We start from the raw sequence: 11712 nt of genomic DNA on the forward strand, positions 1-11712 counted from the left end.
GGAAAGGGTGAAGTGGAAGACCGAGCGGAATCCGCTCGGGTGGAGGATAGCTGCGTCCATGGGCCGACTTCAGGGGAACTGTGCCGGCATACGCCTATTACACATCTGAGGGAAACCCAGGAAAAACCCCAGACGGCACAGCCGGCCCGCGGGTTCGAACCGCGGACCTCCCAGTCTCCAAGCGCACGCGTTACCGCTGCGCCACCGGAGCTGGTGGCGGTTAATGCTAACGCATTTCCATAGCATTTACCGCTAAATCGTCAGTGAATTTCTTTCCTGAATTAAACGGGGGGTGCGCTTGAGCAGTGGGCTTGAATACATGAAATCTTGTAATCAAGCGAATCAAATCAGGAAAAGGTGCTTCAGGACTCCAGATATTCTGATTTGAGGTCAGACAAGCTTGCACAGACAAATATTTTTTTATTGTTGCTTCGTGCAGTGTTGAATGGAAATTGAGAGACAGAGACCTGAAAGGGGTCACCATGAAATCTGCTCTCGCAGACTGGACAGCCGCAACTTTTAACTCGTAAAAGTGCTGGGTCCTCGGCCACCAGACAAGAGCGATGCTGCCTTGTCAGCACTTGTGACATTTATTCAGAAGTGTGCATTAGAGCCAGTCTATTAGGACCATGTTATTCATTGTGCGTCATACGTTAACTGCTGATTGGCCTTTGGCCGGTAGTTATCGCGCAAACGGGAGGTTTCTATTTTCTATTTCCCCCACTCTTTTTTTTTTTGGAAAGGGGGGTGCTGTTTACGGGAGCAGCCAAATGTGTCGTGTGACGAATTCAATCTCTCCTTAATTTTTATTTTCATCAACATCAACATTAGAGACACATTAAAGTTGATTTAAATCTTATGAGTCTAGCGAGGGAGCTCAGCGTTTCAGCGGACAAACTGAGCGATTTTATTTCCTCTGATCCATAACCCGAGACTGGGGGACAAAAGAAAGAAAAGACGACAACACAGACAAGGTCTCAAAAAGACACTGGCGAACGTGCACTAATGGAAGTCTCTATGCAACGCATTGACAAGCGGCCGTTCACCTTCACGAAGATCCTCGGACCGTGGTCGAACGCTGCCCACCCGATGCAAGGCCTTCGTCTTCTGGCGGAGTACTTGTGCTCCGCCGGTCTGGTGACGGCTCTCTGAAAGCTCCCATCATCACCCCCTCATCCTTTCCTAACGCGAAATAGGGCAGTGTACCGCCTCAGCGGCGCTAAATCTCTAACCCCATCATCATCCGATGTATGTGTGTGTGTGTGTGTGTCCCGTTATTGCCTCTGCTTTATTTTCTTGAGCTTTCCTTTTCCGTGTGTTTGCAGGAACCATCTGACATAAACAGAGAAGCGGATCAAGGACGGCAATCTTCTGGATCTAGCATCAACAGGGTGAAGTCCAAAGAGACATAAATAATTCGGAAAGAGATGCACGACGCTATCCTGAAAGGATACTTTGGTAAGGTGAAAAGATGCCTGGAAGCGAACAAATGTCTGAGGCAGTGGCTGCACCTTGAGACGGAAAAATCAGAAATATGAACAGCAGTAGAGATGAGGCAATCTAAAATACGTGCCCTTTCTAGTGCTTCACAACTGCAGAATTAAAGAAGACGAAAAGAGAAAAAAAATACAAGAAAGAGAGTGATTCAAGCATGTCAATGAGCTCCAAGATCTCGAATATCGTTACCAACTCGGTTGCATGGCGCCCAAATGCGGGTTCAATTCGCACCTAGTTGTTGATCATCGAGCCAAACATACTGCGACAAGTTTGAAAATAAAATTATAAAACTCTACGAGGCATTGCAGAAAACAGCGATGATGGACGCTATTCTCCGGGTTGCAGCTACAACCTCGTGGTTAAATGTCATATTCGATTTTCAAAGAGAAGACTAATGCTGCATGATGGGTGCCAGAACGGAAACCACGTGGGGACTGACTTTTCCGCGAGGAGAAAATATCTTCCTCGGGGCAAGGAGGAAGGTGCGTGGTCTTCTAGGAACTATGACGCACAAATATTGCCATTTTGCTCTGAATCTCGTGTACCGAAATGATCCCGAAGTGCATCCCGAATGACCGAAATGACCGAAGTGCATCCCGAATGAGATCGAATGCCAGTTTCATGAAATGCCCTTTGGCGTCACCATAACTTGTCATTGCAGCTAAGAACACAAAGTCGGTAAAGGCTGCTTAGCGAAGTCTCTGCTCTTTTCATATAATCATTCGAAAAAGGAGGTTCATCTCCTGCTTTCAGTGCATTATCAAGAAGTGCCAATAACGTGAAAAAGTGTTAGATAGAACAACGGTTGCTCGACTTGGGCCACTCTCTTCCGTATCCAACTGAGCTTTACTGACAGTTACGTCACGTTTTACAAATATGTCATTCAAACAAACCTCTCGTTGTTACAGATTGCGAGGAATACTGAAAAGGAATGGTATGCGTGAGAACGAAGACAACTAAAGTGTAACTAAACCATGAAGAGGAAGGTGAGGTGCTTTTATTGTTACTACTTACTTTGGTAATGTTTAAACAATAACCCCTGGTATCTTAGTGAGCGTCGTGCATTGGCTCTTGCTACATCCGAAACACTTGCCAATCCGAGCTGCAAACATCTATGAGGGGTCTAACGGTTCTATTGAATATATATTCTCCAAGCTCCAGACAAATAATTGTAGTGGGTTAAAGCTATAACACGAAAAAGTTGTTACCAGGGCGAACAGCGCGAAAGACCCGACTTTTCTTTCTCCTTTCATTCATTTCATTTCCTTTGTGGAAGTAGCAGAATTCGTCAGTGACGAATTCAATACCTTCCGTTTTTTTTTCTATAATCAAACTCAAACTCAAACGGGAGAAAAGAAAAGAAGAACCACACAGACAAGGCCACACTCAGTTGCTAGTCAGCGCTGGAGCAGTGGAGACATTCCTAGGACACCACGGATGACTCTCAACGTCCGCGCAAGAGGGCCCCGCTGATCGAAGAACAAAGCGTCCAGAGCAAGGCCAAATTAAGCTGGTCATTCGGTCCCTCCATCAACTGTCCCCGTGCAATTGTTGCAACTGTGCGTCGTGGAGCTCAGTGGGGTCGAGATTAGTTGCATAATGTGTCCGTCGTCCTTGTTAAAAACCCCGAGATGCGAACGAACTTCGAGATATAAATTTCGAAATAACCTTGTCCAAATGAACGAGAAGCAACCCACGTGAGAGGGCCACTTGCTTTGGTGCGATGCAGACGATTGGAGTAGGCGTTAGTCAGCTGGCAACATGGACCGCTCCACATGCGACAGAGAGAAGGGTGAAGGTCTCGTCGTTTCTGCACTCGAAAATCGCATTGTTCTACACTCTAAAAACAGCACCGCATAGCACGCTGTGCGCCAAGCATTGCCAAGAATGATAGGGTTATCGCTTCTGATTCGAAGAGAGAGGGGGGCGTACGCTCTTTTTAGAGTGTAGTAATCCTAGGCATTTCACTGTTTGCAAACGGCGCAAACCGGAAGACCTTCGAGGAACAAAACAGGTTAACGTGCACTGGCGCTACCTGGCCGCGTGCCGCTATCAAAAGTGTCTTTGCAAACAACAGCTGTAAACGGAAGATCAACGGGACAGACATTCAGCTGTGGCGCGTTGGCGCACGCTGGCGTCGCGAAATGGTCTATAATTGGGGGTTTATGTCGCGAGACAACTGAGATCATGAGCGACGCCACAGCGGTTGGTCTGTGGATTGCTTTTGCCCACCTGAAGGTTCTTTAGCGTGCGATGAAAGCTTACCACACAGCACCCCGTATTGATGTCGGTCGCGGGAGCCAGAGCCAACTTGTACCTTGCCACCAGGTTGCTGGCGTCCTTGGCCGAGTTCGAACCCGCGATCTCGGGATCAGAAGGCGAGCACGCTACCGACTGAGCCACCGAGGCCTGCGCATAGTTCTAGTCTCGGTTCATTTGAAGAGCGAAATTTGACAATTTATACATCAGACATTATTTGTATATCAAAGTTCGTTCGCTTCACAGGGTGGTGGATTTTGTAATCATGACTGGTTCCAATTCAGTTATCTCGCATTTTCCAGAAAACATCCAATTAATAAGTGATTTAATGAATTTTAGCTAATTGGTTGTCCAGTAGTTGCATACGCTGTCCTACAGGATGTCGTCCTGGCCGTACACCCCACCTGAGAAAACCAAATTCACGTTGCACTAATAACGTTTTCATAAAAATCTGTAACGAATGAATACAAAAGAAACCACCCTATATAACTCCATGTTTCCCAGCGCACCCTTTTATATCATTGTAGTCTGCGTACCAAACATGCATAAGCTTACCCCCTCCCCCCCCCCTTGTCGCCAGGCAGTTTTCCCTTCTTCTTCTTCTTTTTCTTCTTTGTGTGTGTGTGTGTGTGAAAGACAGGCTTGCAGAATCTTATTCGCCTTCCGATTCCGGCTTAATGACTCTCTCAGCAATTTTTGGCCGCATTCCGCAGAGTTCCGAACCAGCGGCGTTGTGTCCAAAAAAGATAAACCGTTTGCCGAGTTGTTCCCGTGAAGTCAAAACGGAGAACTCGGCGACAATAGTTTTAGGAACGTTTCCAGTTAGGAGTAGGCGCGCTTTACGATGGAGGGGCTATTTATTGCTGCTTCGTGAAGTGTTGGATAACAATTCGGAAACAGACGAAAGTTGATGTATATCGAACCAATGTTTAGACGGATCTTACTGATTTAGCAGAGAAAGTGACCGATGGTGTTGTGTCTGGTTCATTTTCTCGATTTGACCTTTGCCGTGTGTTCGCAGGAACCGTCAGGCACTGAGGGAGAAGGGCAGCAAGGAGGAAAATCCTTTAAATCTAGCATCAACATCGAAAAGTCCCAAAAGACGGCAACTGTTCGGAAAGCGATGCACGACGCGATCGTCAAAGGAGACCTTGGTGAGGTGAAAAGATGCCTGGAAAAGAACAAGGATATAAGACAGTGGCTGGACCCAGCGACTGAAAAATCAGCGTTATGTAAAGCCGCTGAGGAGGGGCGATCTAAAATACGTGCCTATCTCGTGCATCGCAACTGCACAATTAACACAGAGAAAAAAGGAGAAGAAAGAGTGTCGTTCGAGCAGGTCAAGCGAGAAAAAACCCTCCAGGATCTCGAATACCGTTACCAACTGTGTTGCATGGTGCCCAAATGCGGGTTTATTTCGCACCTAGTAAGTAGATCATCAAGCAAAACGGGTTGTGACGGGTTCGAAAATAAAATTACCAAATACTACGAGGCACTGCAAAAAATTGCGATGGTGGACACTATACTTCAGGTTGCAGCTACAACATCGTGGTTAAATGTCATATTCGATTTTCAAAGTAAAGACTTAGGCTGCATCATGAGTCACATACGCGGGACCGTCTGGGGCGTGACTCTTTCAAGAGAAGAAAGTATCTACCTCGGGGCAAAGAGGGAGGAGCGTGATCTTTTAGGAACTATGGCGCATGAATTTTGTCATTTTGCTCTGAACCTGGTGTACGGAAACGATGGGAAGCCCTACAAGCGAGAGGACGAAGAGCGACGTGTCCGCTACCAGCGCATCCTCGATGAGATCAGGCCACGGAAACACAGTGTGCACAGTGTGATACAGAGGGCGTTTCAGAACAGCAGTGTTGAAGAACAGGAATTGGTTGTTCGGATTCCGCATGTGCTTGCAATGCAATCCGAAAGATGTGGCACCAGTAGAGCAAAAGGTGTGGTAGAGGCCACGTTAGGAGAGAAGCTTTTGCAAAAAGAAGTTCCTCTACTGTATCAATTCTACAAGGACTTCATCATTCCCGACATGGAAGCGTTCATCACGAAGAATCGCTCGGGAAAAGATAAAGAACAAATACAGCAACAAAACGTACGATTGCGTAAAGCTGAGAGAGCAAGTAAGCTCGAAATCGAGTTTAAGACCAAGTACGAGTTACGAGACGAGCCACTTGTCGTTCTCACAGCTCCTTACTTATCTTACCTCGAAGCAAAGATTAACGACGCTGTTAGATTGAAGGGAGAATCGTACGTACTCCTCGACATCAAGCATTGGGACAGCGAACTGAAGGCAGCGTTGAAGACATACAAGTGTCACTATGTGGTCCTATCGTCTGAGCCAAAATACAAGATGGAACTAACAGTCCAAAAAGAGATTCAGGACTTGTTGAAAGATTTAAGTGACGACAGGGGTACAAGAGTTATCGTGTTAACTGAAAACGCGGAGCAAGACCAGTTTGCGAAAGGGATGAGAAAATGTTTTACGAACAACCTGGAATTTACTCCTGTCCTGAACTGCAGTCTTGACGGTGTGACAGTTGAATGCAAAGCAGAAGTATTGAAATTCTCCTCAATCAGCTTTCAAAACGAAGCAGTAGTGTCAATTGACAAATTAATGACATCAGGCGGTCAAGAAACGCAAACGACGGGGGACATAATTTTGAAGGCATTGGACGAGTCCGCATTTCTAGAGTTATGTCGATACAAAAAAATTGACGTGGGACCCAAGCTCCAGAGACTGAACGAGAACATAGGCAGATACTACGTTGAACGCACATGCGAAAGAGCCACAAAAATGGACCTACATGCGGCATTACGTAAAATAGCGAACGAGGCATTTGCCATCATGGGTATCTGCCGCAAAGACCTTAATAACTTCCTTCCCCCCGGCTGCCACGCGTGCCATCACAGTGCAGTCAAACAGTTTGAGAGATGTGTGCTTCTGAGTAACGCGAACGATTACGATGCACTCACGCGACGTACTTTCTACGAAGACAGGACATTCCATCTGTTGCAGTATGATTCGCAAAGATCAGAGTTCCACTGGGTCACATCGAACGGCTCTGTGAGACATCTAATGAATGTGACCTCTGCCGCTGGCGAAATTCGCGGCACTGAAGCCCTCCTACGTGACGTTCCTGATAAAGTCGTGGCCATATGTGGCGATCCAGGAATGGGAAAAAGTGTTATGTCGTTACGGATGGCCCAAGACATCAAAGCTCTTGATGAAATGATATGGGTGCTCCAGGTGGACTTGTCAACTAGGATTGGAACTAAGCACATGAATTTCCCAAACACTGAACTGAGTACCAAGAGAGAAAGTTTGTTGGCTGCCTTGTGTGACATGAAGGAGGGCACCTTCGAATTCAATCTTCTCAAGAGCAGCATCTCCAGGTCAATGCCCTTCAGGGTCGTTGTTATGCTTGATGCATTTGACGAAGTTTACGCTGAGAATCGCGAACATCTGATCCAACTAGTGCTTGCCCTTAGTAGGTCTAAAATCTCGAAAATCCTTGTGTTCAGTCGGAATTGCTCTAAGCTCGCACTGCAAGACAAGTTTAGCACAATAGCTGTCGAAATGATTGGATTCAAAGAAAACGACCAACTGAAATTTCTGAAAAAGTTTTGGATACGAAATGATCGTCAAATCGACGACCAGAATCTGAATTCATTCGCGGAGAGGTGCCTAAGCAGGTTCTACACACAGCGACAACTTAGCATAGCCGCAAACCCGCTGCTGTTGCAAATGATCGCTGAAATAAATGAACCACAACTCGACCAGTTGGAACTCGTAAACCCAGAAGGGCAGATATATTTACTGGGAGAAGAGACAAGCACCTTAGACATCTATGAGAAGTTCGTTGAAATAAAGTTTAAAATTTATTGGGAGAAACTGCCAGGAGGAAGACATCAGAACAGAATGACTGCTGCTGGGCAAGATGAAGAGGAAGATGCAAAGTCTTCTTTCTTCGAGAGTCACTGTCTTCTTGGCCTCAAGGTTATTTTCAACGACGAATGGCTAACCTTGTTGCTAAGCGACGATGCGCTCGAAAAACTCGAACCCGCTGGAAAACTAATGAAACGTGTAGGTGTCGGCCATCTTAAACACGGTTTGGTGGACGGACTCCTCAATGGAATTCCTGTCTTTCTGCACAGGACTTTTGCAGAGTTTTTCGCAGCGCACTTTCTTGGTCAAAAGATAATGTCCGCAAGAATCACAGGCAATAAAGTTAGAAAATCAGCAGCCAGCTTGTACGGAAACGATTCGTATGATGGGGTTCTCGTGTTCTTGGACGCAATGGGTGCAAGATCTCATCTTCTCCACCGTTACGTCATGTGCAGTGACCAGCAAGGCGTTAAAAATTGCGCTGAGCAGCTTTATGACCACGATAATTTTTCAAGATCATCACTGCACATAGCAGCGGTGCATGCAGATGAGGACGTGCTGGATATTATTGCTGGGATGCAGGATGAAAAAATGGCCGATGAATTGCAAAGGGAAGATAAACTTGGAATGACGCCTTTGATGTACGCGGACAGGATGCGCGCGCTGCAAAAACTGAATGTGTTTTGCAAACTATGCAGTGGCAGAGGCATCAACTGGGCAAAACAACTACCCATCGCCACTGAAAACATTACAAACGAAAGAAACTTTTTGGATTCAGTGATACGTGAAGTTATAGATCGGGAATTACATGAGCTCCTGGATCGCCTTTTGAAAGCACGTTGCGTTCTGAAGAACGCAAACAAACAACAGGTCACAACGGATCCTCCGGAGGCGAGATATGGGCAGGTTGCTGGGACACGAGTACTTGTAGATGTCGATAGCATCATATGCAATGCAAGACATGCTCCTATTTTCCACGCGAGTTCCTATGAAACGTTCAGAATTATGTTACCGTACTCTAACGTTGGAGCTGTTGGCATCAGTGGCTCCACACTGTTACGCGCCCATGCAGCAGTAGGATCTGGGGATGTATGCAAATACCTACAGTTTCACTTTCAACGTGATTCGTCCGGTGTAACTTCTGCCAGCCCTTTGTTCGCGAGCATGATTTATGGTAATTTGGACACTGTGCCTGTCCTGGTTCCTCATTCCGAAACAAAAAGCGCACATAACGGGTATGCCGAAACACCTTTGCACGTTAAAGATTATTTACTTTATAACCCCTGGCTATGTACAGGTACAGAACCATGTTTGATTTTTCTTCGGAAACCGTGGTGTATGGCACTGAAAAGCAAGGCAATGAAAGAGATTCTTCCTCACGTGGATGTCACCATTCGTAATCACGATGGTAACACTGTTTTACACACAATTTTCGACTCCATTTCCTGGAAGGGCTTGGTAACTCTCTTCCTTCCCTATTCGGATGTGTACGCTAAAAATAACGATGGTGAAACGCCACTTCTACTTGCAGCTTCCTACATGTCCGCATTCGACAGCGACAGGGACTACGTAAACGACATGAAGCTACTGATTCTTCATTCACCCGTTAATGCAACAGACGTAGAAGGTAGAACGGCACTTCATCGGTGCGCTGACAAAGGGCATTTGGATGCCATCAAACTACTGTTTCCTCACTCGTCAGCCAATAAGCTTGACAAAACAGGAAAGAGCGCGCTGCACTATGCTCTGGAGGGAGATGAAGTTGACATAGTAAAACTCCTGCTTCTCAATTCCTCAGTGGCAGCGACAGACAGGATGATCCTCCGTTTCAGTGCTCAGTGTGACTATATAAACATTGCGAGGTTTCTCCTACGTCTCGCATCGAGCAGCGCCCGTGATGCGAGTGCACGTATGCCACTGAACCGTTGTTCCCCGGAAAATGGCGTTGACATTGCTAGTCTACTTCCCCACTTATCGGCTTCTACAGTTGACGAACAAGGGTCCACCTTGCTCCGTATTAGCGCAAAACACGGTCACGTGGAAGTAGTGCAAATGATTCTTCCTCACTCTGACGCTAATATCCCTGATGGCAACGGTGACAGTGCTCTGCACGTAGTCGCGTGCAAGCGTAGCTTGAAGCGGTCAAAGCAAGACTTGGCTGTGGTCAGGCTGTTGCTTCCTTATTCTAAGGACTATACTCAATTTCATCCGCTAAAGTACAGAGACCCGGTCCAAAAGCTGCTACACCTCCATTCACCTGTCGTCAGTTAAGATGGTCCCGCTGCGCTTCATCTTTGTGCCACACATCCAAGACAACGATGTTTGTTTGCATCGCTTGACGAATACTGTCGGCAATAGGGATAAATCTTCTTCCGCTATGCTGTCAAAATGGGCCAATTTGACATCATTTAAGTGTTCCTACTCAGAATCGTCGGTGACTTCATCATTATCATCGTCTCCAGTTAGTAACTTACATGCAACTTGTCATCTATATTACTCTCATTGGGTATTGTTAAAATGATCACTTCCTTCAGTCCTAGTGGCTTGAATTACTTTTTATCCTTTTCTCTTTTCCATTTACTGTTTTACAATCTTTTACAATGTGTTACAATCTTTTATCCATTTACTGTTTTGTAATAGTTTCCAAGTGTGTATAAATTTCTGTATGTATGTATTTTACATGTATTCCTTGTTGTTGTATAACCCACTCGGTTATGTAACGCCCACCGGGTCATATGCGCATTTGGCCTTTCACGGATATTTAATAAATAAATAAATAAATGTATGAATAAAACGTGAAAAAAATACGTTGCACGTTGCCTACATGCGAAAATGCTTCTTGGCCATCGACCAACCTGTAGAGAAGACAAACAGGGATCCTCCATGCTGCGTAATAACGAAAAATATGGTCGCGTGGAAGTAAGGTAAGTGATTCCGCCTCCCTCAGGTGCTACCATTTGTGCTGGAGACGATGACACTGCCCTGTATGTAGGCGCGCGTACAGCTGGATACGGTGAAGGTGTTTGTTTCCTTATTCTACATTGAGTGATATATGTAAGTCTACAGGGTTAGTTCAGCAAAGGTTACATATTTCGACTGCAAAGTAAAAATAGACAGGGTTTAGCCGAGCTTTGGAGACAGGTAGCCATTTGCCTGAAGTTTTATTTATTTATTTATTTTTTCAGTGAGCTCTTCAGCGCCGTAAGTTTCGTTGGAATTGTTTGTTAGCGTTATGGTCCTGTAAAAAAATAATAAAAACATCTCAAGCATGGCCTCACTCTATGCATTTTCTATGGCCTATCTCATTCAAAAGCCGTCATTTTCTTCTGTGTGGGGTTCAAGTTCCCTTCACCATACACACGTTGCGCCAACGCATGGAAGAAGAGGATTATGCAGCGCCGCCTATGTCAGGCGGTGTGAATGTGAAGCATACACAAGAAAAAAATGGCGATGTTCGTGTGAGATAGACAATTGCAAATTCACGAGGGCTGATTTTTTATTTACTTTCTATATGATCCTAGTCCATACAAAAAATTCCAACGGAACTCCCAGCCTTCAAAGTTTGGGGTAGGCTAACCGCGTCTTCTGTTTTTTATGGTGCGATGGAAATGTGCAACGGTTCCTTGACTAACCCTGCAGAATATCTCAAACACTCTCGTGCATATTCTGAGAGGACATTCAACCGACTGAGCCGGTGACTACAATTGTCAAGATGCTCCTACTCTACTAAGGAGTAAGTATGGGAAGGAAAGAAGTCCTGAATGAACATCCTTACTTTAATCCAGTTAAGGTCAGCCCCCAAAATCTATCTATCTGCGAACTAAGATAGGCATTCGATTAATCGTGATATGTCGGGAGAATCATGTGATGGGTTAACTACGTCGACGGAGGCCGTTAATACAAGCGCTGATAGTAATAGGAGCTCGACAATCCTGGCCTTCACTGACTCAACATCTGCGCTGCAAGCAATTCAAAAATCTGGCATACGAGGCTCCTCCGCACCCTTGGTTATGGATGTGTTAATGGTTTAAAATGGCACAGGCTCGGGTCAATGGGTT

General features: G+C 45.7%; 1 protein-coding gene across 1 annotated transcript; it reads left to right on the plus strand.

The window, feature by feature from the left end:
- Nucleotides 1-772: 772 nt before the first annotated feature.
- Nucleotides 773-9925, plus strand: LOC135366344 (uncharacterized). The gene is made up of 4 exons (XM_064599013.1): nucleotides 773-1248; nucleotides 1346-1458; nucleotides 2406-2483; nucleotides 4778-9925. Exons 3-4 carry the CDS (start codon nucleotides 2472-2474, stop codon nucleotides 9923-9925), a joined length of 5160 nt encoding a protein of 1719 aa, XP_064455083.1. The 5' UTR covers nucleotides 773-1248; nucleotides 1346-1458; nucleotides 2406-2471.
- The last annotated feature ends 1787 nt before the right edge of the window (nucleotides 9926-11712 follow it).

The sequence above is a fragment of the Ornithodoros turicata genome, chromosome 8 (assembly GCF_037126465.1).
Source record: "Ornithodoros turicata isolate Travis chromosome 8, ASM3712646v1, whole genome shotgun sequence".
NCBI lineage: Eukaryota > Metazoa > Arthropoda > Arachnida > Ixodida > Argasidae > Ornithodoros > Ornithodoros turicata.